General features: G+C 44.5%; 2 protein-coding genes across 2 annotated transcripts in view; both read right to left on the bottom strand.

The window, feature by feature from the left end:
• Positions 1-4667: 4667 nt before the first annotated feature.
• LOC129715417 (protein piccolo-like) overlaps positions 4668-26099 on the bottom strand; it is a 41148-nt gene continuing 19716 nt past the window's right edge. The window contains exons 2-3 of the mRNA XM_055665307.1: positions 7632-8320; positions 4668-6181 (exon numbers count right to left, since the gene is read on the bottom strand). Of these exons, the coding sequence (XP_055521282.1) occupies positions 5765-6181; positions 7632-8320 (1106 nt within the window). The 3' untranslated portion in view covers positions 4668-5764. The remainder of the gene's footprint in view (positions 6182-7631; positions 8321-26099) is intronic.
• Positions 7604-8355, bottom strand: LOC129715420 (histone H1-like). The gene has a single exon (XM_055665310.1). It carries the CDS (start codon positions 8280-8282, stop codon positions 7620-7622), a length of 663 nt encoding a protein of 220 aa, XP_055521285.1. The 5' UTR covers positions 8283-8355; the 3' UTR covers positions 7604-7619.

Below are 26099 nucleotides of genomic sequence, written 5' to 3'. Positions count from 1 at the left end.
GTGGCTGTCTCGGGTGGCTCCACTTCAAAGCGAGCAAAGAAGTGGTTCAGCTCCTCTGCCAGCGAGGCGTCACCTTCAACAGCTCCAAGGTTGGTCTTATAGTTGGTGAGATACTGGATCCCCTGCCAAACTTGCCTGCTGTTATTACTGTCTAGGTGGTCCTCTATCTTCCTCCTGTAGTTTGATTTGGCCTCTCTGATGCCTCTCTTCAGGTTAGCTCGGGCCGTGCTGTATAAAGCCCTGTTGCCAAACCTAAAAGCGGTGTTCCTCTCTTTCAACAGCCGCTGGACCTCCCGGGTCATCCAGGGCTTCTGGTTGGGGTAGACCCGGATGCGTTTGTCCACTGTGACCGTGTCCATGCAGTTTTTAATGTAACACAGTACACTGTCTGTGAACACCTCCAGGTCCCGGTGTTCAAACACCTCCCAGTTGGTCCTGTCGAAACAGTCCTGCAGCTGCTGAGAAGCACCATCAGGCCAGGTTGTGATGGTCTTTGTAATAGTAGGAGCGGTTTTCCTGAGGGGGCCATATGCAGGAATTAAGAGCAGGGACATATGGTCAGACTGGCCCAGGTGTGGTAGTGGTCTAGCCCTGTAGCCCAGCTTGATGTTGGAGTAGACCTTGTCCAGGGTGTTAGCTCCTCTTGTAGCACATTTAACGTGCTGGTAGAATTTGGGCAGCATTTTCTTCAAGTCCGCGTGATTAAAGTCCCCTGCTTTGATGTGAACACCGTCAGGATATATACTCTGTTGACTGCTAATGCTACCATACAAATGACCGATAGCCGAGTTAGCATTAGCATCCGGTGGTATGTACACAGCAGTTATCATGACAACAGTAAACTCTCTAGGGAGGTAAATGGGCCTGCATTTAACAGTCACATACTCCAGGTTCGGGGAGCAGTGACTGTCCACAATCACTGTGTTTGTACACCAGGTGTTGTTCACGTACACACAGAGCCCTCCACCTCTGCTCTTACCAGAGTCTCTTGTCCTATCATGACGCTGTGCTGTGTAGCCTGCTAGCTCGATAGCAGAGTCCGGGATGAGAGAATGAAGCCAGGTCTCCGTGATCAACAGGATACTGCTGTCCTTCACGACGTTGTTAGCTGCAGTCTGTAGCCTCAGTTCATCCATCTTGTTAGCGAGGGATCTGGCGTTCGTTAGGAACAGGCTGGGAAGCGGTGGTTTCAGTGGCTGCCTCTGTAGCCTCGCTAGCGCCCGGCCCTGCCGCCTCGCTTTTGCCTTCTGTCTCTGCGCCGTCTTCGCCTCCTCCCCGCGGGGATGGTGATCCACGGAGAGTCGGGGCTCCTTGCTATGTCCGCCGGGATCTCATATGAGCGGACAAACTCGGCGGTAACCTCCCATTCGCGACCGGCTCCGATCCTAAGAAGGTCCTGCCGGCCGTAGGCGTTGTTCGCCCGACAGTAAGTACACAAAGCACAAAACAACACGTACACATACCGGGAGGCCATCGAGCCGCTGCAACTGTGTGCGCCGCCATTTAAATCTTTTTATTTGAATTTCACAACAATTTGCATACATACAATGATAACAAACTGGCATAGTTGTCAAGGCATAATTGTGCAACGGTATGTATGTAACCCTCAATGCCCTTACTTACCCTTACCCACCTTCAACCCACCCGAATCAGGTCAGAACCAAGGGGACAAATAACACTCACATACATACACATACACACAAATGTGGTAAGATAAACAAAACAAAAAGTACTTTAAAAATTAACTAAATAAATAAAAGGGGGGGGGGTTACTAATAACAGTAAATAAGTAAGTAATTAAATAAATAAGTGTGGGGAGGGGGGGGTTAAGGGGAGAGCAGCTGCAGTAGAGCAGAACAATGGTGGAGAGCACTCAGTCCCCTTCCGAGTCCGGGGACAAGTTGAGATAGTTAACAAGTTCCAAGAAAGGGTTCCATGTATCTAGGAATGTCTTGGCAGAGCCTTTGAAGTTTTTCAAGCTTTAAATTGTAAAGCACCTCCTTAATCCAGCGGGCGTGTGTCGGGGGACAGGTGAGCCTCCAGTTAAGCAAGATCAGTCTCCGGACTAACAAGGTTGTAAAAGCTAGGACCCGTTTCACCGCAACAGAGAGGTTGGTGTTGGGAGGGGTACCGAAAATGGCTGACAGTGGGTTTGGAGGAATAGTCTGGCCGTAGGCTCTGCTTATTAAGGCGAAAGCACTCCTCCAAAAGGCAGCTAGCTTAGGGCAAGACCAAAACACATGGCTATAGTTGGCAGGAGATTGATTACATCTGTTGCTGGTGTCCCCAACAGCGGGGTAAATTGTAGGTAATCATGCATTTGTGTAGTGGACTTTGTGAAGGACTTTGCATTGGATTAGGCCATGACGGGCACATATGGAGGAAGAATGGATCAAATCCAAGGCAGAGTTCCATTGCTTGTCTGTTAGTTTCGTATTTAGCTCACCCTCCCACGCAGCTTTTAATGAGGTATGAGGTTTCAATATAACCGACCCTAACAAGTTATACAAAACAGAGATGCATTTTTTCCGGTTGGGATTTGGAGCTAAGATGGTATCGGTCAGGGTTTCAGGGGGGCGATTTGGGAAATAGGGGAATGTCTTCTTCACAAAATCCCTAATCTGAAAAAAACAAAAAAGGTGGGAGTTTGGGAGGCCATAGTTGGACGAGAGCTCTGCAAACGACGAAAAGATGCCATCCTTGTATAGGTTTTTGATACTACTGATACCGTTGCTATGCCAGGTTTTGAATGCGTGGTCTGTACTTGAAGGTTTAAAGATGTGGTTTTTAAGCAGTGGGGTCAAGATGGAAGGGCCATGTAAACCAAAGTTTTTCCTGAGTTGACTCCATACCTTGAGCGAGAGGGACGCAATTGGGCCTGCACCCGCAGATGTTATAGGAAGGGGGAGTTGGGAGCATAGGACAGACCGCAACGGGAGATGTGAACTCGCCTTTTCCATGTGTACCCAGGTCGGTAGGTGGTCGCAATCATCATTCATCCAATACAGGAGTTTTTGCAAGTTAGCTGCCCAATAGTATCGCCTAAAGTCAGGAAGTGCCTAACCGCCGTCACTCTTAGGAGACTGCAGTATCGCCTTTCGGATTCTAGCCGGTTTGCTACCCCATAAAAATTTAGATATTGTCCTTTCTAATTTATCAAAAAAAGATTTAGTGATAAGTATAGGGACGTGCTGGAAAAGATACAGGAATTTGGGTAGGACGACCATCTTGACCAGATGTATCCGGCCCACGAGGGATAGCGGTAAAACTGACCAGCGGTCAAAATCTCTTTCAGCTTTCTCAACCAGAGGCAGAAACTTTGTGCGGAACATATCAGATAAGGGTACACAGAAAAGCTGGAGAAACTCAGCGGGTGCAGCAGCATCTATGGAGCGAAGGAAATAGGCAACGTTTCGGGCCGAAACCCTCCGTCTGAAGAAGGGTTTCGGCCGGAAACGTTGCCTATTTCCTTCGCTCCATAGATGCTGCTGCACCCGCTGAGTTTCTCCAGCTTTTCTGTGTAACCTTCGATTCTCCAGCATCTGCAGTTCCCTCTTAAACATATCAGATAAGGGTGTTGTGATAAAGACGCCGAGGTAGCGAAACCCGTCCTCTGCCCATTTGAATGAGGTTAAAGAGCGAGGGAGCTGCTTAGCCATTGAGTTAATCGGTAATAGCTCACTCTTTTGGTAGTTAAGTTTATAACCAGAATACGCACCAAACCGTTCTAAAATATTCATAATCACAGGGAGAGAGCTGACTGGGTTCGAGATATACAGCAGCAGGTCATCCGCATACAATGAGACTTAATGAGTTGTGTCGAACCGTGTAATACCTTTAAACCTTCTCTGAGCGTAACCAGACCACCAAGGGTTCTATCGCAACAGCAAACAGGAGTGGTGATAACGGGCAACCCTGCCTGGTACCGCTCTGAAGGGGGAAGTGGGGCGACCGTGTGCCGTTTGTTTGTACTGAGGCCACCAGGGACGAGTATAATAGACTGACCCAAAGAATAAAACTGTTACCGAGGGCGAACCTGTCCATCGCCTCATATAGGTACCTCAACTCGACCCTGTCGAAAGCTTTTTCGGCGTCGAGGGAGACCACTATCTCTGGGGTCTCACTACTCGGTGAATGGATGATGTTAAGGTGATGCCTAGTATTGTGGGAAGACTGTCAGCCTGGTATGAATAACGAGATAATAGAGGGCATCACTCGTTGAAGACGGAGCGCAAGGGCTTTAGAGAGGATTTTGAGGTCCAAATTCAGGAGTGAAATTGGTCTATAGCTACTACAAAGGAGGGGATCTTTCTCCTTTTTAAGAATTAGGGAGATAGTAGCCACGACAAGGTGGGCGGTAGGCGACGATGTAAAAACGCCTCATTGTACATATCTCTCAGGACTGGTGCGAGGAGAGCAGAGAAAGCTTTGTAATATTCTACAGTGAAGCCGTCGGGACCGGGTGACTTTCTGCTTTGCAGCGATGTGATGGCTGCTTGGACCTCAGCAACAGTCATGGGACCACGCAAGTATCTCGTGGCTTCATCGTCAATTCGGGGAAAACGTCATGCTACTGAGCATGTCACCTGCAGTGGGAGGACAAGCGGATCCTTTCTTGGTGGGCGATGGAGGTGTAAATGGACTGGACGTTCATGGTAAAGGTTGAATTTAATACATTTTATTAGCCAAGTATTATGTATACATACAAGTAATTTGCCTTGGTGCTTTGCCCACAAGTAACAACACAATATACAGTAGACAATTAAAAATAAAACATAATTTAGATGAGCCAATGTGGTCCTTGAAATTGCAAGTTATTCAAGAGTTGGACGTGTGAGGTGTCTCAAAGGGTGGTCGGGAGGGACTGGATAAGGCGGATAATAGAGAAAACTAATTGGGTCTGTGTTCAGGGTAAACCAGAGAGCCTCACGACCTTCCTGGAGGAGTATTGAGGTGTAGGGGGGCTGGACATAGCAGAGGGATTACAAGGAATGTTGAAGAACAGACATTGGGGTTTGACATAGGATGCAGCCCTGTGGAATACACTGGTGAGGAAGGTATATGACGTGCTCACTCTCCTAGGTAAGGATATAGAAAATAAACCAGAACAATTCTGGTTTACTGCAAGGCCGACAGTTGTTTTTCGCGCCATTTCTGTGCGTACTACAGACATTTGTTGTCGGTGAAAGCAGCGTACTTCACAAAGGAGGCGAAGAGCAAACAGCGGGCGCGGTTTTCTCGGGTCGTGTACACATAGTCGCTATGAGATTTACAACATAAACAGATCTACCCGAGACATTGGATCAGCGGCGTGAGATTCCGCTCAGTAATAGCGAGCGTGGAACGTTGCTAAATAAAGTCCCGCTGATAGCCCGGGCCGCCACTGTAAAGATACAATGTACAGCTGGGTACAGCATGTGAAGGATAAAACAACCCAGTGACCCAGACATTAATTCAGGACAACTCACGGTGTCTGTGGAAGGGCCGAATAATGACGTGTGACGCGGGGGAACTGATCAATAAAGGAGTTTGTTCTTGGGGAGACGAGAACGCGTCACAAGGGGATTCACATGGTAACCGGGTCCGTCCGGGACACTGGAGCCCGTGGGGTCAGACTCCGCTCGGCAGCTGTGACTGCGGTGCCAGTTGTGGTAAGAAATGCCGGGACCGTAATGTAAGAGGACAATGAACAGGAGGACACAGCTCTTTCCACAGCCGGGTTGGTGGCTCTTAAAAGAGCCTTTTGTTGTCCTTGGTTCCGAGTTTAAGCGCGCTCCCCACGGATGCGGCGGGCCAGCTGGATGTCTTTGGGCATGATGGTGACTCGCTTGGCGTGGATGGCGCACAGGTTGGTGTCCTCAAAGAGCCCCACCAGGTAAGCCTCGCTGGCCTCCTGCAGGGCCATGACGGCCGAGCTCTGGAAGCGCAGGTCTGTCTTGAAGTCCTGAGCGATCTCACGCACCAGGCGCTGGAAGGGCAGTTTACGGATGAGCAGCTCGGTGGATTTCTGGTAGCGCCGGATCTCCCGCAAAGCCACGGTGCCGGGCCGGTAGCGGTGAGGTTTCTTCACTCCGCCCGTGGCTGGAGCGCTCTTCCGCGCCGCTTTGGTCGCCAGTTGTTTGCGAGGAGCTTTCCCTCCGGTCGATTTGCGCGCTGTCTGCTTGGTCCGGGCCATTGTGCTTCAACACTTGTATTACAGCCTGAAATAGAGGCACTGGAATGACGGAGCCGGCTCTGGAGCCGACTTTTAAAGCCTTGATGAAGGGCCGGCCCACAGCGTGAGATTGGCTGTATTACAGATGCAAACATGTCGTTCCCGCGCTGCGATTGGCAGCAGCTCAGTCAGCAACTGGCCGCCAGTTTCAGGTCTGAGGCCGGCGGGGAAAATATTATTTGTGACCATATACAGAGATTTGTGAGCGGCGGGCGGAGCTCAGACAACCAGTGAGGGCAGGCACACTGTCGTGTGGTTGGCTACTGGTTCAATTTCAAATTGCCCGCCAATTTAACAGCAAGCTGGAACCGAGGTAAATACTCCCTTGCAATTGTGAATGCAGCACTATTTTGTACCTACCAACTTAATTTCGAACTAATTTAAATCACCTCCGTAAACCACTAAGTCTGAACATGCGGTGCGAATTTACAGACTCGATGTGGAAACTGATGGTATTCAGTTCTACCCGAGTCTGGAGATAAACCACTGCTTCCCGGGGTGAAATGGTGAGTGGCTCTTAAAAGAGCCTTTGTTTTGTCGATTGGATGAAGGGACGAATTATTCAACCGCCGAAGCCATAGAGAGTGCGGCCCTGGCGTTTCAGAGCAGACACCACATCAATGGCAGTGACCGTCTTACGCTTGCCGTGCTCGGTGTAGGTCACCGCATCCCTAATCACATTCTCCAAGAAAACATTCAGCACCCCACGGATCTCCTCGTATATGAGACCCGAGATTCGCTTGACACCGCCACTGTCGCCTTTTATACACAGCTCCCTGACTTGTTCGAGAAACGCAGAGAGAGACAGGCGAGAAGGGGAGTACATACAGTCAGAGTGACAGACAGAGCAGAGAGCGGCCTCTCATCCCCAGCTCCTCCCCCGGTTTTCTGCAACCGCCAATTTCCAACGGTTTGCTGACAATACACCCGAGACTGAACGCCCCGCAAACTTTCACAGGCACGGATTCCACATTAAAGAGAAATCAGTAATATTTCTGTCTAAATACATTGACAATTAATGAGTATCCTTCCCATTCGCCTTCAGAGTTCGTCCCCTCTCCCCATATCATCCCTCCAACACAATTCAGCAGTTTACAACGACATTAACCCACTCATCTGGGGATCCTCCCGAGTTGGACTTTGGGTTGTGAGCGGGAATTCACCATCAGTGTTGCAGTTTCACAGAGAAGCAGTAAACTGCGCCTAATCACTATTTATTTCAGACACCAGGCATGGGGCAGTGAGTTACCGGGGATCCCAAGTTTAATGGGAATTATTCCCCATTGGCACTGAGCCTCGTCCTGGGACTGTAACCCTTGATTCAGGATCAGCTCTTTCCTGGGAGATGTGAGTGGCTCTGAGAAGAGCCGTTGGGTTTAGGTCTTTACAAGTTGATCAGTTTAATTCATTTTCTTGCCGTTTTCTTCAGGACTTTTGCCGCTGGTTTCGGCTTCGGCGCTTTTCTGGACGTCTTGACCACTTTCACCTTAGTGACTGGGGCCTTCCTGGGGCTCTTGGCCGCTGATTTCTTAGCCACTGGTCTCTTAGGTGTTGGTTTCTTGGCTCCAACTCTCTTGGCGGGAGATTTCTTTACCACAACTCTCTTGGCGGGAGATTTCTTGTTGACAGTTTTCTTGGACATTTTCTTTGCCGGTGGTTTCTTGGACGGGGTTTTTTTGACGGTCGGATTTTTGGTCTTCGAAACCTTGGACGCTGGTTTCTTGGCTTTCTTTGCCATTTTCACGGCACCTTCTTTCGCAGCGGCCTTGAAGGAGCCCGAGGCGCCCTTGCCCTTGGTCTGAACCAGGGAACCGGTTTCCAATTTCCGCTTGATGGTCACCTTGATGAGCTTGTGGTACTTTTCAACATCGATACCGCTGGCGGCCAGTCCCTTCGATACCGCCACCAGAGACATTCCTCGCCGTTCGTGGCAATCCGCAACAATCTTGTCGATGCGTTCTCCCAGCTTGGGACCGGCGGTCTTTTTCCGGGCGGCCGCCGCCTTCTTCCTGGGAGCCTTGGTTTGGGCGGGCGGAGGAGCCGCTTCGGCGGCTGCGGTCTCGCTCATATCAGCAACTCTGCACAAGTTGTCTCTCACAGTCAGGACTGGGTGAGAAATGAAACGAGAGGCAGCGGCACAGAGCATCTTAAAGGCAGAGAGCGGACGGGGCGGAAACATCCTGTTGTCAGCTCCCGGCGCCGCTGTGTTTCTCTCTCCTCAAAAACTCTCCGATTCTCATGAAAATCGGACACCTTTGTGTTCCAGACCGCCTCCTGTCCGTCCTGGAGACCGGAAGGTTTGCTTTAGAGAAGGTTTGACCCAAATTAAATGCAGCACTTTTCATTTAAACTGGATTCATTGCCGCGCTGAGCGAGTTCTCTGCCCCGATCGCTGACATACTCGCCACTTTTCGACTGAAATGTTAAAACTAACTAACACGTTGCGCTTCGTTCGCACCTCAGGATTGAGATCACTGGCGGGGCGAACTTGTGACAGGGAAACATTTTCATTTTCCACCGGGGGGGCTGGGAAATCCGGCGATATGATGGCACCCACAAACACAGTGACATCAGTCTAAATCGCGGCCCCTTTAACATGTAGAAACGAGGAACTGCAGCTGCTGGTTTGCAAAATAGACACCATGTACTGGAATAACTCAACGACTCAGACAGCATCCATGGAGAACATGGATGTGACGTTTCGGTTCGGGATATGCTTCAGACTTTCGCGCATTTAATATGCTCCTTCACATGGAGTCATACAGCACGAACAAGGCCCTGAGGCCCAACTTGCTCCTGGCTACTAATATGCCCCTTATATACTTGTCCCACCTGCCTTATTTTCACACATAACCCACTAAACATTTCCAAACCATGTACTTGTTCAAATGTCTTTTCAATGTTATTATAGTACCTGCCTCAAACTACATCCTCTAGCAGCTCATTGGATAGCCCCTCTACCAGCTGTGTGAAAAGGTTTCTCCTCAGTTTCCATATAACCATATAACAATTACAGCACGGAAACAGGCCATCTCGGCCCTACAAGTCCGTGCAGAACAAGTTTCCTATTGCATCTTTCCTTAAACCTCTGCCTCCTGATTCTTGATTTCTCTACTCTGGGTTAAAGTATTGTACATTAGTCATTGTATCTGTTCCCCTCATAACTGAATACAGCTCAGAAAGATCAGCACTCCAAGGAACAAAATCCTAACCTGTCTCTCACTCTCACCTGGCCCTCAAGACATGACAATACACTTGTGAATTTTCTCTGCACTTCCAGCTTAAAGACATTCATCCTGTAACAGGTTGTCCAAAACTGAACGCAATACTGCATTGCAAGATCAGCAACATATTGTACAACTGTATTATACAATCCCAATTCCTATACCCGCTACCATGACTGATGAAGGCCAATGTACCATGGCACAGTGTAGAGTTGCTGCCTTCAAGCGCCAGAGACCCAGGTTCGATCATAACTATAATAATAATAATAATAATAATAATCTTTATTTATATAGCACTATATCCAGCTTACCATGATTGAACAGATCAAATGTCAATAAATCCATGAAAAAGACACAGCAGTACACTATAGTAGCAGAATTCACTGTGGCACAGTAGTAGAGGTCGGGGTCTATTTGCTCAGCCTTCAAGCGCCAGAGACCCAGGGTCGATCATAACTATGGGTGCTGGCCGGACCGCTGACACTGGCGAACTCGGACACCAGGCCTCGTGGTGTTGAAATCTGTACAGAAATTGTACATCCTCCCCGTGACTGCCTGGGTTTTTCCACACTCCAAAGGCGTATAGGTGTGTTGGTTAATTGGCTTGGTAGGAACATAAAATTGTCCCTATTGTGTGTAGGATAGATAATGTGAATGTGCGGTGGGCTGAAGAGCCTGTTTCAGTGCTGTATCTTTAAACTAAACTAAACTACCAAAACACTTCTTGATCATCCCGTCTGTCTGTGACACCACTGTCAGGGTATGATGTAACCGTAATCCTAAATCTCTCTGCTCTACAACACTAACCATGCCCCAGCTAGTCACTGTGAAGTTCCTGTCTTGTTATGACTTCTCAAACTGCAAAACCTCACACTTATCTGCAATAAACTCCATTAAGCGATTATCAGTCACTTGTCCAGCTGATCAGGATTCTGCTGTAATTTTTGATAACTATTTACACTATCCATGAAACCACCCTGTTTAGTGTAATCGGCAAACTAACCCTTCATGCAGTGTACATAAAATCATTCAAATTAACCACAAAAAGAAATAGGCCCCACACTGATACCTGAGGCACACCACTAGTTACAAACCTCAAATCTGAAAAACAACCTCCATTACTTTTTTTCCATCCATGAAGCCATCCCGTGAAAGAAAGCTTGTGGGGAATATTAAAAAAAAATGATTGTAAAATCTTCTTCGGATATGCGAAGAGGAAAAGATTAGTGAAGACAAATGTACGTCCCTTACAGTCAAAAAGGGTGAATTGATAATGGAAACAAGGAAATGGCAGAACAGTTAAACAAGTACTTTGGTTCTGTCTTCTCCAAGGAAGATAGAAACAATCTCCCAGAAATACTGGGGTTCCGTGTATCCAGTGGGAGGGAGGAACTGAAGGGAATCCACATTAGACAGGAAATGGTGTTCAGAAAACCGTTGAGACTGAAGCAGATAAATCCCAAAGGCCTGATGGTCTGCATACCAGATTAGGTGGCCCTAGAAATTGTGGATGAACATTTGCAGATGACACAAAGCTGGGTGGCAGTGTGAACTGTGAGGAGGATGCTAAGAGGATGCAGGGTGACTTGGACAGATCGGGTGAGTGGGCAGATGCATGGCAGATGGAGTTTAATGTGGATAAATCTAAGATTATCCGCTTTGGTGGCAAAAACTGGAAAGCAGATTATTATCTAAACGGTGTCAAGTTAGGAGAAGGGGAAGTAAAACGAGATCTGGGGGGTCCTTGTTCAACAGTCACTGAAAGTAAGCATACAGGTACAGCAGGCAGTGAAGAAAGTGAATGACATGTTGGCCTTCATAACAAGAGGTGTTGAGTATAGGAGCAAAGAGGTCCTTCTGTAGTTGTACAGGACCTAGGGAGACCACACCCTAGAGTATTGTGTGCAGTTTTGGTCTCCATATTTGATGAAGGACTTTCTTGCTGTTGAGGGAGTGCAGCATAGGTTCACAAGGTTAATACCCGGGATGGCGGGACTGTCATATGTTGATAGAATGGAGCAGCTGGGCTTGTATACTGTGGAATTTAGGATGAGAGTGGATCTTATTGAAACATATAAGATTATTAAGGGTTTAGATAAGCTAGGGGCTGGAATCATGTGGCTGAATGGGAGAAGCCAGAGGGTAATGGTGGATGGCTGTTTATCGGGTTGGAGGCAGGTGACTAGTGGGGTGCCTCAGGGATCTGTGTTGGGTCCTTTGTTGTTTGTCATGTACATCAATGATCTGGATGAAGGTGTGGTAAATTGGATTAGTAAGTATGCAGATGATACCAAGATAGGGGGTGTTGTGGATAATGAAGAGGATTTCCAAAGTCTACAGAGTGATTTAGGCCATTTGGAAAAATGGGCTGAAAGATGGCAGATGGAGTTTAATGCTGATAAAGGTGAGGTGCTACACCTTAGCAGGACAAATCAAAATAGGACGTACATGGTAAATGGTAGAGAATTGAAGAATACAGTTGAACAGAGGGATCTGGGTATAACCGTGCATAGTTCCTTGAAGGTGGAATCTCATATAGATAGGGTGGTAAAGAAAGCTTTTGGTATGCTTGCCTTTATAAATCAGAGCATTGAGTATAGAAGCTGGGATGTAATGTTAAAATTGTACAAGGCATTGGTGAGACCAAATCTGGAGTATGGTGTACAATTTTGGTCGCCCAATTATAGGAAGGATGTCAACAAAATAGAGAGAGTACAGAGGAGATTTACTAGAATGTTGCCTGGGTTTCAACAACTAAGTTACAGAGATAGGTTGAATAAGTTAGGTCTTTATTCTCTGGAGCGCAGAAGGTTAATGAGGGACTTGATAGAGGTCTTTAAAATGATGAGAGGGATAGACAGAGTTGATGTGGACAAGCTTTTCCCTTTGAGAATAGGGAAGATTCAAACAAGAGGACATGACTTCAGAATTAAGGGACAGAAGTTTAGGGGTAATATGAGGGGGAATTTCTTTACTCGGAGAGTGGTAGCGGTGTGGAATGAGCTTCCAGTGGATGTAGTGGAGGCAGGTTCATTGGTATCATTTAAAAATAAATTGGATTGGCATATGGATGAGAAGGGAATGGAGGGTTATGGTATGAGTGCAGGCCTAAGGGACTAAGGGAAAAAAAGTTGTTCGGCACGGACTTGTAGGGCTGAGATGGCCTGTTTCCGTGCTGTAATTGTTATATGGTTATATGTTTCTGATGTTGGGGGATTCCAGAACCAGGGGTCACAGTTTAAGTAAAAAGGGTAAACCATTTAGAACGGAGATGAGGAAATACTTTTTCACACAGCGAGTTGTGAGTCTTGTGGAATTCATTGCCTCAGAGGGCGGTGGAGGCTGGTACTCTGGATGCTTTCAAGAGAGAGTTAGATAGAGCTCTTAAAAGTAGCGAAGTCAAGGGATATAGGGAGATGGCAGGAACAGAATACTGATTGTGGATGATCATGCCTCATCTCATTGAATGGCCGTGCTGGCTTGACGGGCCGAATGACCTACTCCTGCACCTTTTGTCTTTTGGTGATCATTTTCCAATCTCCTCTCGACTCTGGATCAGTTCCTTTAGATTGGAGGGTAGCCAATTTTAAGAAAAGAGGGAAGGAGAAAGAGGGGCATTTGGATAGCTGTAAAAGGATTAGTCCAAGCCAACATGGATATATGAAAGGGAAATCATGCTTGACTAATCTTCTGGAATTGTTTGAGGATGTGACAAGTAAAATGGATGAAGGGGTGCCAGTGGATGTAGTGTATTTAGACTTTCAGAAAGCCTTTGATATGGTCCCGCTCGGGAGACTGGTGACTAAAATTAGAGCACATGGTATTGGGGGGTAGGGTGTTGACATGGATAGAAAATTGGTTGGCAGACCAGAAGCAAAGAGTATGAGTGAACGGGTCCTTTTCAGAATGGCAGGCAGTGGCGAGTGGAGTGCCGCAATGCCTGGTGTTGGGGCCGCAACTGTTTACCATATATATTAATGATTTGGAAGAGGGAATTAGGAACAACACTAGCAAGTTTGCGGATGACACAAAGCTGGGTGGCTGTGTGAACCGTGAAGAGGATGTTAGGAGGTTGCAGTGTGACCTGGATAGGTTGATTGAGTGGGCAGATGCAGTATAATATAGATATATGTGAGGTTATCCACTTTGGCGGCAAAAACAAGGGGGCAGATTATTATCCCAATGGGGTTAGGTTAGGTAAGGGGAAGGTACATCGAGACCTGGGCGTCCTTGTACACCGGCCACTGAAAGTTTGGCGTGCAGGTACAGCAGGCAGTGAAGAAAGCTAATGGAATGTAGGCCTTCATAACAAGAGCATTTCAGTATAATAATAATAATAATAATAATGTTTATTTATAAAGGACTTTTCAACAAAATCAATTTGAACCAAAGTGCTTTACAGAGATCGATTAAACTAATTGAACAGATGAAATGTCAATAAATCCATACAAAATAAAAGAGAAAAAGAAAAAAAGACACAGAACAGTACACTATGGATATTAACAAGAAATGTCCCCCCACAGCAGAATTCACTGTGAGGGAAGGCACTAAAAATATCCAGTTCTCCCCCTCATAGTCCACCCGAGGTCGGGGTCTATATGTGGCCTCCTCAGCCAACTCGATGTTTTCAGGCTCTCTGCCGCGAAGCTGGATCATCGGCGTTGGGTGAACATTCTTCAGCGGCCTGGACTGAAGCGGCCGCTTCCTCCCTGAAGACTGCAATGTCCAAAGTTCTCAGGCCGCGCTGGCCGGACCTCTGACACTGGTGAACTCGGATACCAGGCCCCGCGGTGTTGAAATCCAGTGCCGCCCATCCGCTGCTGGACGCTCTGCAGCCGCAGCTCAACGACGTTGGTGTCCCCACATTTGCACCGCCGGCGAAGCTGCCGTCCCGGCAGGAAACGCCTCCCCAGCGCTGCTCCATCTTGATGGTAGGCCGCACAGAGAGGACGAAGAAACGGTTTGGAAGAAAACCGCGTCTCTGACCAGGTAGGACTGGGATTAAAACAGTTTCCCCCTTCCCCCCCCCCACCCACCACATAAAAGAAGACCTCCAATAAACATTTTGTACGGACAGGACTAAAAATAAAAATAAAAAAGGGTGAAAGGACGGGCTGCAGGAGGAGCAGCCATACACAACGGCGCATTACCCCCGCAGTCCGCCATTTTTTTTTAGGAGTAAAGAGGTTCTTCAGCAGTTGTATAGAGCTCTGGTGAGACCACATCTGGAGTATTGTGTACAGTTTTGTTCTCCTAATTTGAGGAAAGACATCCTTGTGATTGAGGCAGTGCAGCGTAGGTTCACGAGATTGATCGCTGGGATGGCGGGACTGTTATATGAGGAAAGATTGAAAAGACTAGGCTTGTATTCACTGGAGTTTAGAAGGATGAGGGGAGATCTTATAGAAACATATAAAATTATAAAAGGACTGGACAAGCTAGATGCAGGAAAAATGTTCCCAATATTGGGCGAGTCCAGAACCAGGGGCCACAGTCTTAAAATAAAGGGGAGGTTGTTTAAGATTGAGGTGAGAAAAAACTTTTCCCCCCAGAGAGTTGTGAATTTATGGAATTCTCTGCCACAGAGAGCAGTGGAGGCAAAATCACTGGATGGATTTAAGAGAGAGTTAAAGAGACCTCTAGAGGCTAGAGGATTCAAGGGATACGGGGAGAAGGCAGGCACCGGTTATTGATAGGGGACGATCAGCCATGATCACAATGAATGGCGGTGCTGGCTTGAAGGGCCGAATGGCCTCCTCCGGCACAAATTTTCTATGTTTTTATGATTCTAAAGCAGGTATTTATAGAGCAGTTAGCTTTAGAGCAGTACAGGTGCACAACCTTTTATCCGAAAGCCTTGGGACCAGACACTTGTCGGATTTCGGACATTTTCGGATTTCGGAATGGAAGATTTTTAGCGTAGATTAGGTAGGCAGCGCGGACGGCTTAAAGTCTGGAGCGGCTGCCTCCTCCCCGGAGACCGGGGAATCATTGTAAATCATTGCATAAATGTTAGTCAGTTAGTTTGGAGGGATTATATGTGGTGTGGTGGGGTGGGGTGGGTAAAGGGGGAAACTTTGATTCTTAGTCCCCTACCTGGTCGACGACTCCCAACATCGCGGAGCTGGGGGCTCCGTCCGGCCGCGGGCGGCGCCGGTTCGAGCTCCGAACCCGGCAACTCTACCCCTGGCTGCGAGGCGCTCCAAATCCAGCGCCGGACGCCCGCAGCCCCAGCTCCGCGAATGTTGGGAGTCAGCGGCCACAGTGCTCGGGAGCTTACCGCACGGCGACCCGGTACGGCATTGCCCGCTCCCCGCTGGTATCCCAGCGCTGTGGCCGCCGCCTCCCAACATTCGCGGAGCTGGGGCTGGGGCTGCGGTGGAGTTGGAGCGCCTCGCAGCCAGGGGTAGAGTTGCCGGGGTCGGAGCTACAACCGGCGCCTCCCGCGGCCGGACACCCGCAGCCCCAGCGCTGCGGAGCTTACTGCACGGCGACCCGGTAAGGCATTGACCGCTGCCCGCCTCTCCGACGAGGTAGGGGACTAAGAATTAAAGTTTACCCCTTCACCCCCCCTTCACATAAAAGCCCTCCAAACTAACTGACTAACATTTAAGCAATGATTTACAGGTGTTTAAGTGTCTCCCCGGTCTCCGGGGATGAGGCAGCCGCTGCAGTAGTACAGACCTGGGTTGACCGTGGGTCGTTTCGGGTCAAGTTTGGCACCAAACGCGAGCTTTGGTGTGCAGACGACATCCTGGGAAAAATGGCCGGTTTTCGGAGTTTTTCGGTTTCCGGAACTCCGGATAAAAGGTTGTACACCTGTAGTGGGGAAGATGCTGCAGTCAATTGTTAAAGATGTCACAGCAGCGCATTTGGAAAACAGTGACAGGATTGGTCAAAGTCAGCATGGATTTATGAAGGGAAAATCATGCTTGGCTAATTTTCTGGAATTTTTTGAGGATGTAACAAGTAGAATGGATACGGGAGAGCCAGTGGATGTGCTGCATCTGGACTATCAAAAAACCTTTGACTAGGTCCCACACAAGATATTCGTGTGTAAAATTAGAGCACATGGAATTGGATGTTGGGTACTGACATGGATAGAGAACTGGTTGGAGACAGGAAGCAAAGAGTAGGAATTAATGAGTCCTTTTAAGATTGGCAGGCTGAAACTAGTAAGGTGCCACAAAGCTTAGTGCTGGGACCCCAGTTATTTACATTGCGTACTAACAAAAGCTTATGACAGGTACATGAATCAATATCAGTAAGATCAAATAAATCGAGAACGAAGGGAATTAAAAATATGAAGCAAATTCTGAATAATAATGTAATTGTGAAAGTCATGAAAATTCAGTCTTGACAACCACCCGTTGCCATGGTGACACCAAAACAATCTTAAACTCACAAAATAATATTCATCAAACATCCTCCACCGTCCTGATACCAGATGAATAACCTCTTCATGCCGAGAAGAGACGTCGATTTAGTTTAGCTTAATTTAGTTGTCACGTGTACTGAGCCTGGATTGTAAACATGTATCGGCATTCTGCTGATTTGTTAGCAGGCAACAAAAAAGCTTTTCACTGTATCCCGATACACGTGGCAATGATTTAAATGAAACCAAGTTAAAATTAATCTTGAACTAAACTAAGCCAAACTAAACTGGAGAAGTGTGGAGAAATATGTAGGAACAAACTGCAGATGCTGGGTTTACACCAAAGAAATACACAATGTGTTGGAGTAACTTAACGGGTCAGGCAGCATCTCTGGAAAAAACAGGAGGTGACATTTCAGGTCCAGTCTGAAGAAGTGCCACAATCCAAAAGGTCACCTATTCCATTTCTTCAGAGATGCTGCCTGACCTGCAGAGTTACTCTATCACTGTGTGTCTAAAGAAGCATGAAAAGACACACCTCCAGATTCAGGGTCCGTTTCTTCTGAGCGGTTATCAGCCAACTGAACCATCCACTCTCTAACAAGAGAGCGGTCCTGACTTCCCATCTACCTCATTGGAGACCCGAGGATTATCTTTAACCGGACTTTATCCTCCACTAACGTTACTCTCTTCCTGTATCTGTACACTGTGGACGGCTCAATTATAGTCATGTGTCGTTTATCTGCTGAATGGATAGTAGGCTGAAAAATGCTTTTCACTGTACCTCGGTACACATTTATATTATTTTAACAATAGTCTACATTATGTTCACATGTAGACTGTTATTTTCTAACACAGACTAGTAATAAGCTGAGGATGTGGGATATTGATTGTTTCTAGACTTGGGCATAGAAATTGAGTTTAATCGGAGCAAGTGTGTGAAGGTGGAAGTTGGAAAATGTTTTGCAGCAGCTGTGAACAGTTGGAAAAAGTTGTCCAAACCTTGTAACTCCAGATGCTCTTTTGCTAAAAAAAGACACAATGTGCTGGAGTAATGCAGAGGGACAGGGCACATCTTTGGTGACGTTTTGGGATGGGACCCTTCAGACTTTACTTTAGACTTTAGTGATATAATGTGGAAACAGGCCCTTAGGCTCACCAAGTCTGAGCAAACAGCGATCTCACCGTACACAAGTACTATCCTACATGCTAAATCTTCTCTGTGCCCTTTCCAGTTTAACAACATTCTTGACATAGCATGGTGATCAAATTGAATGTAATACTCCAAGTGTGGCCTTACCAATGTCTCGTGCAATGGTAATATGACCTTCCAACATTTTACTCAGACGATTTATGAGGATGTTACTAAGAATCGAGGGCCTGAGCTCCAGGGAGAGGTTGGGCAGGTTAGGACTATTCCTTGGAATGCAGGAGGATGAGGTGTGATCTTACAGAAATGTGTAAGATCACAAGGGAATTACGCATGGTGAATGCTCTTATATCCCCAGGCTAGGGGAATCAAGAATCAGTGGACATAGATTTGTGAGAGGAGGAAAAATTTAATAGGAACGTGAGGGGCAACTTTTTCCACAGATGGTGGTCAGTATATTGAATGAGCTGCCAAAGAAGGTAGTTCAGACAGGTACTATCACGTTTAAAAGGAACGTCGACAGTACATTGATAGGAAATGTTTAGAGGGATATGGGCCAAACGTGGACAGTTGGGACCAGTGTAGTTGGGACATGTTGGTCGGTGTGGGCACGTTGGGCCGTTTCTATGCTGTATGACTGTGACCATGTGGGACAGGGAGGGGAAGGAGAATGGCGGAGAGAGGGAGAGAGAGAGAGAGAGAGAGAGAGAGAGAGAGAGAGGCACATTGGCTTTCATTAATCAGTGTATTTAGATGTTGGGAACTTACATTTCAGTTGCACAAGATGTTGATGAGACCGAACTTGGAGTATTGTGTTCAGTTTTGGTCGCCCTTTTATTTGAAGGATGTTCTTATGCTGGAATCAGTGCAGAGGAGACTTATATGAATGTGTAAGAAGGAACTGCAGATACTGGTTAAAACCAAAGATAGACACAAAAAGCTGGAGTAACTCAGCGGGATGAGCAGCATCACTGGAGAGAAGGAATAGGTTATGTTTCGGGTCGAGACCCTTCTTCAGGCTGGTTAGGGATAAGGGAAGTGAGAGATATAGACGGTAATGAGGAGAGATAAAGAACAATGAATGAAATATATGGAAAAAAGTCAGGATGATATAGGAAACAGGCCATTGGAAGCTGTTTGAATCGTAAAAATGTGGCTAGTGCGACGTGGTTGGGGGTTGGGATGGAGAGAGATGGAATGCCAAGGCGATCTGAAGTGAGAGAAATCAATATTCATACCACTGGGCTGTAAGCTGCCCAAGTAAAATAGGAAATGCTGTTCGTCCAATTTGCGTTTAGCCTCACTCTGACAATGGAGGAGACCGAGGACAGAAAGGTCTGTGTCGGAATGGGAAGGATAATTAAAATGTCCAGCAATCGGTTCATGCGGGCTGAACGATGCTGTTCCACAAAATGATCGCCCAGTCTGCAATTGATCTCACTCAGTGGCGGACTGGGTCTAAAAATATTGTTTGCCAGGAGACAAAGGGGGCCCACCCACAACTACAATGCTATCATTTCGTTTTTTTAACGAATAAATAAAATTGTCAAAAAATACATATGGAAAAAAGGGTATAATTAAATGTTTTTGTGGAAAAAAATGTGTATTTCTTAGTACCTGTAATTACAATGTACATTACATATTATTGGCAGTAGATACCAAATGTAAGTACAGAATGTTACAATTGAATCTTTTTAAAAAAAAAATTAAATAATTGGTTGATATTTTTATATAGTTTACTGCACAATTACAAATTAACAGATAGTTCAAAAGCACAATGGAGCATTGCATGCAGTCCACTATATTAAGAGCAATTGTTTGTGTTCGCTAGATGATTGTGCGAATCTGCCAATAATTGCTTCTGCATCCAATTCATCTAAGAATTCCTTTTCAATGGATAGCAACATGTATGATTCAACATTCTCCTCAGAGAGCGAATTTCTTAACCTTGTCTTTATGATCTTTAGCTTTGAAAATGTCCTCTCACATTGGACTTGAGTAACTGATTGTGTGCAGATGACTTTATAGTTCATAAAGGTTATCATATTCCTTGTCATGAAGTCTGTTGGATGCCAGAATTTTTAGTACACACGATGGGCAAGTGCTGCAAATTTTACAATTGTTGCAACTGGAATCCATATTCTCAGCATCATTAAGCACTAGCTTTAATACATCAAAGTTTGAAGCAAAAGAAAACAATTCCAATATTACTTGATCTTTGCTGATTTGTGGAAAAAGATTAATAATATCTTCCAATGCTTCATCTTCAAGGCCCTTCTCTGCAAAAATGTTAGACTTTGCTGGGTCCAAGCAGGACAAATCTTTATACAACTGTTTGTGTTGTACAAAGCGTGATTCTAGTGACCATACAATGCAACCCATTATTGGGTCAAACACATTTACTCGAAAATCCACTCGAGAATCTGAGGAATTTCTTTCATCATCATTAAGCTCATCTGCCAGTCTTTTCTTCTTCCTCTGCCTCTTAACTGGCAATGCTGTTTCCAACGCATCAATTTCCAATGTTTGATTTTCATCCAGGAAAACATACACCCAACATCTTTACGAAGATTTCAAATGTAGATACATTTTTATGCCAAATATTATGCCGCATATATGCCACATATTATGAATACTGATGAACAATAACTTGAAGGAACGCCAGATAAACCCCAACTTGATAAAAAATATAAAAGAACTTACTTACACTTCAATAGGCTATGTTCATTAGTCAATACTGTGGCATATGCAGCTTCAGAAGAGGAGACAATCCACTGTCCAGTGTTCACACCTGCAAGCAACTGAGACAACTGTTGAAATGTGGAAGTTTGGTCCGACTATAGTGAGACATTAAGAATGGTCCCATGACCAAAGTTTACATGTTCAGTTTGATACCAATGTAGCGTTACAAGTTGCAACCTTCTGAGTTTACCGTTCATGGATTATCACATCAATATGATTCACGGTCAAAGGTACCATGTCTCCTTTTCGGTGACCTCACGACCCTATGTACGGCTTGATATCCTTTCAAGTTGCCGACCATCTCAAATCACGAACTGTAACTTTATCTTTAAATTCACACACTCTTGCTGAAAACGTGCATTTCCAACTATGTCTGACCCGGGTGAACCAGCCCCACTGCCCCCCCCCCCCCACTCCTTTTCACATCCGTTTAACACTGCTTCGTTCCTTCATACACTGAGTGATTATTTGTTAGTTTCTTTATTGCATTTTTATTTGGTATTGCTCTTTTTAAAAACAATTATATTTTATTAAGTTAGAATACAAAACTGAGAAAAGAAGTTGGAGATTTATTTATTTAATTAATTATTAATTTTAAGGGCACTTCAGAGATTCATGGGTCGGGGAAGATAGAATGGAATTGAGGTAAGTGGATGTGACAGGAGCAGACAGAAACAATGGGTCGGCCGGGACAGTTGAGTTCGTGGATTTTGGTGGAGAAGATATAAACGAGATTAAGGCCAGTTGCTCATCTGTGGGATCAGGGTCCAAGGATACTGTAGATAGGAGGAGGGGTCTGACAGTTGACGCCTGGCCTCAGCACGGTGGAGGTCAGCGCACCAGACTAACACGGCACCTCCCTTGTCCGCGGGTTTGATTATAATGGCAGGGTTACTGCAGAGTGAGCGGAGGGCTGTTCGTTCAGCGGGGTGAGGTAGGAGTAAGTGAGGGGAGTGGAAATGTTGAGACGGCTGCAGTTGGAAATAAAGAGGTCTAGAGAGGGTAGAAGGCAGTTCTGCATAGTCCAAGAGGTGGGAACAGGTGGAGACGAGAGAACGGGTCCATCACTGGGTGGCGAGGACTCCTTCCCATAATAAAAGGCACGGAGGTGATGGAATAAAAAGCTCTATGTCGTGGTTGACACAAAACTCATTGGGGTCTGTTGAGGACAGACAATACAACCATATAACAATTACAGCACGGAAACAGGCCATCTCGGCCCTTCTAGTCCGTGCCAAACACTTATTCTCACCTAGTCCCATCTAACTGAACAGACCATAACCCTCCATTCCTTTCCCGTCCATATACCTATCCAATTTATTTTTAAATGATAAAATCGAACCTGCCTCCACCACTGCCACTGGAAGCTCATTCCACACAGCCACCACTCTCCGAGTAAAGAAGTTCCCCCTCATGTTACCCCTAAACTTCTGTCCCTTAATTCTCAAATCATGTCCTCTTGTTTGAATCTTCCCTACTCTCAATGGAAAAAGCTTATCCACGTCAACTCTGTCTATCCCTCTCATCATTTTATAGACCTCTATCAAGTCCCCCCTTAACCTTCTGCGCTCCAAAGAATAAAGACCTAACTTGTTCAACCTTTATCTGTAACTTAGTTGCTGAAACCCAGGCAACATTCTAGTAAATCTCCTTTGTACTCTGTCTATTTTGTTGACATCTTTACTATAATTTGGCGACCAAAACTGTACACCATACTCCAGAATTGGTCTCATCAATGCCTTGTACAATTTTAACATTACATCCCAACTTCTATACTCAATGCTCTGATTTATAAAGGCCAACACACCAAAAGCTTTCTTAACCACCCTATCTACATGAGATTCCACCTTCAGGGAAATATGCACAGTTATTCCTAGATCTACTATTCCTAGTCTGAAGAAGGGTTTTGGCCGAAACGTAGCCTGTCTCCATTGCTCCATAGATGCTACTGCACCCGCTGAGTTTCTCCAACATTTTTGTGTACCTTCGATTTTCCAGCATCAGCAGTTCCTTCATTAACACTAATCCTAGATCCCTCTGTTAAACTGCATTCCTCAATTCGCTACCATTTACCATGTACGTCCTATTTTGATTTGTGTCCTGCCCAGAGGTAGCACCTCTCACTTATCAGCATTAAACTCCATCTGCCATCTTTCAGCCCACTCTTCAAAATGGCCTAAATCTCTCTGTAGACTTTGAAAATTTATTTCATTATCCACAACACCACCTATCTTAGTATCATCTGCATACTTACTAATCCAATTTACCACACCATCTTCAAGATCATTGATGTTTATGAGAAACAACAGTGGACCTAACACAGATCCCTGAAGCACCCTACTAGTCACCGGCCTCCAACCTGACAAACAGCCATCTATCCTCTGTGGCATCTCTCATTCAGCCACAGTTGAATCTATCTTGCTACTCCACCATTAATACCCAACAATTGAATCTTCTTAACCAACCTTCCATGTGGAACCTTGTCAAAGGCCTTACTGAAGTCCATATAAACAACATCCACTGCTTTAACCTCATAAATTTCCCTAGTAACCTCTTCAAAACATTCAAGAAGATTAGTCAAACATGACCTTCCAGGCACAAATCCATGTTGACTGTTCCTAATCAGACCCTGTTTATCCAGATGCTTATATATATTATCTCTAAGTATCCTTTCCATTCATTTGCCCACCACTGATGTCAAACTAACAGGTTTATAATTGCTAGGTTTTCTCTTAGAAACTTTTTTAAACAATGGAACAATATGCGCAGTACGCCAATCCTCCGGCATCATTCCCGTTTCTAATGACATTTGAAATATTTCTGTTCCATATCAGAAAGGGGAAAGTCTAGTATTAATACTACACTGGAGAACAATCTCTGTAAACTGGAAGTTAATTTATCCAAGAAAATTGATGCAGCTCGAGAAGAAGCAAGGGAAATGTATACTTCTCTGAAGCAGAAACTCAGTGACTGTAATCAGAGAACAGCACTGGAATTTGAAAGACTAGAAAGTGATCATGAATTAAAACTAGCAAAACTAATTAAGAATGCAAGACATTAGGGGAAAAAGGAATGGAGGAATCACATTTTGTAGTTGGAACATTAGGGGTGTGAACGATCCAATTAAAAGGGGTAAGATTATGGCCCAATTAAAATCTTTAAAGGTGGATATTGCGTTTTTACAAGAAAAGCATGTGAAATTACAAACACAGATGAGACTAAAAGCAAATTGGATAGGCCAAACTTATTATTCGTCATTTACTTCTAAAGCTAGAGGTACGGCTATTATTATTTGAAAAGGTATACCATTTATATCAAAGAACACTATATCTAATAAGGAAGGAAGGTACCCTATAGTGGCAGGAGAAATTTATTCTACACCACTGACTATGATAAATATTAATGCACCAAATTTTGATAACCCCCATTTTTTAAAGAAAATCACGAATATAATAGATGAGTATAATTACCAAAATGTAATATTAGGGGGGGATTTTAATTGTGTTATAGATACATATTTAGATAAATCAATAAAAGTAAGGAAGAGTAAGGTTAAATCTAAAACTAGTGAATTTTTAAACATATATATATAAAACACTAATATAACAGACGTATGGAGAATAGTCAACCCTAAGGGAAGGGAATACTCATTTTACTCAGTGGTACATAAAACCTATTCGAGAATTGATTATTTTTTAGTGGACTCAAAATTAATTCCTTATACGATTAACCCTAAATATCACAATAGTATTATTTCTGTTCACTAACCATTGACCTTTACTTTAAAACTAGAGGGAACGCCAGGTATAAAATCGTTTTGGCGTTTTAATACACAGTTAATTAATAATGCACAAGGTTATGAGTATTTAAAACAACAAATTAAATTATTTTTTGATACAAATGGGACACCAGGCATTTCACCATCTTTATTATGGGAAACTTTTAAGGCATTTATACGTGGAGTTATAATCTCATATCAAAGTTACCAAAATAAAAATAACTCCATCGAGCAAGAGACTTTAGAAAAGGAAATTAAAATATTACAATTAGATAAAGACCCAACTATAGATAAACATAATAAGATCACATTATTGAAAATTAAACTTAATCGAATGTTATCGGCAAGACTAATAAGATTATTTGAGATCACAAAACAGGCACAGTTTGAATTTGGTGATAAACCACGTAAACTTCTGGCTAGACAATTGAAGAAACAGGAGAAGGAAAAGACGATTACTAAAATCAAATCAGAGAATGGGGAACTATTAACGTTACCCCAGGATATTAATAAAAGGTTTGCCCAATTTTATCAAAACTTGTATACGTTTAAAACTAAAATAGAAGACAATATAATTGAAGATTTTTTTAGATAATTGTAATCTGCCAGAATTTGATATATTGGAACAAGAGGAATTAGGAGCACAGATCACAAGGGAAGAAATGTGAAACAATAAAAGAGCTGAAAAATGGGAAAACGCCAGGACCAGATGGTTTTAATAATGAATTCTATAAAGATTTCCAGGAGTTAATGATACCACGGTTATTTAAGTTATATAAATATGCCTTTACTGAAAATAAATTACCAGAAACATTAACCGAATCCACAATTATGTTAATACCTAAAAAAGATAAGGACTTAGTAGAACCGGGCTCATATATAGCCATATCACTCCTATATACGGATCAGAAAATTTTAGCAAGAACTTTAGCAAGAAGATTGTGTAAATATATTGATAAATTGATAAATCCGGACCAAGTGGGATTTATACCTAAAAGACAATCATCTAACAATTTGAGATGCCTTTTGAATATAATGTATTCATACAAAGCGGAAAAGGAAGACATGTCAGTTATATCTCTGGATGCAGAGAAAACATTTGATCAGGTAGATTGGCAGTATTTATACAAAGTACTCCAAAAATGTAATATGGGAGAGAATTTTATCAGATGGGTTAAATTACTATATGATAAAACAATGACAAGAATACTAACTAATAATATATTATCTTCAAAATTTCAATTATCGAGGAGCAATAGGCGGGGCTGTGTTTTATCACCCCTGCTACTTGCACTTATGATAGAGCTGCTTGCTGAAAAGATAAGAAGTCATCCGGATATTCAGGGGTATAATACTAAGGATACTATTAATAAAATATCACTATATGCAGATGATATACATTTATATATTACAAACTCCCAAACGAGCATCCCGAATCTATTAAATCTAATAGAGGAATTTGGCTCTTTCTCCGGTTATAGGATAAATTGGAATAAAAGTGAAATTACGTCATTAAAACCGCAGAAAGCGGATCACCTATTAAAATTTCCATTTAAAATCGCAACGGAAAAATTTAAGTATTTGGGTATTCAAGTTACTAGAAGATATAAATCATT

Source organism: Leucoraja erinacea, unplaced genomic scaffold (genome assembly GCF_028641065.1).
Source record: "Leucoraja erinacea ecotype New England unplaced genomic scaffold, Leri_hhj_1 Leri_116S, whole genome shotgun sequence".
Lineage (NCBI taxonomy): Eukaryota > Metazoa > Chordata > Chondrichthyes > Rajiformes > Rajidae > Leucoraja > Leucoraja erinaceus.
Note: the sequence above shows the minus strand (reverse complement) of the source record. Positions and strands in the feature narration are given on the sequence as shown.

Bases quoted from the DNA above. Each gene is read 5' to 3' on its own strand.
- LOC129715420 (XM_055665310.1), bottom strand. From the start codon at position 8,282: ATGAGCGAGACCGCAGCCGCCGAAGCGGCTCCTCCGCCCGCCCAAACC.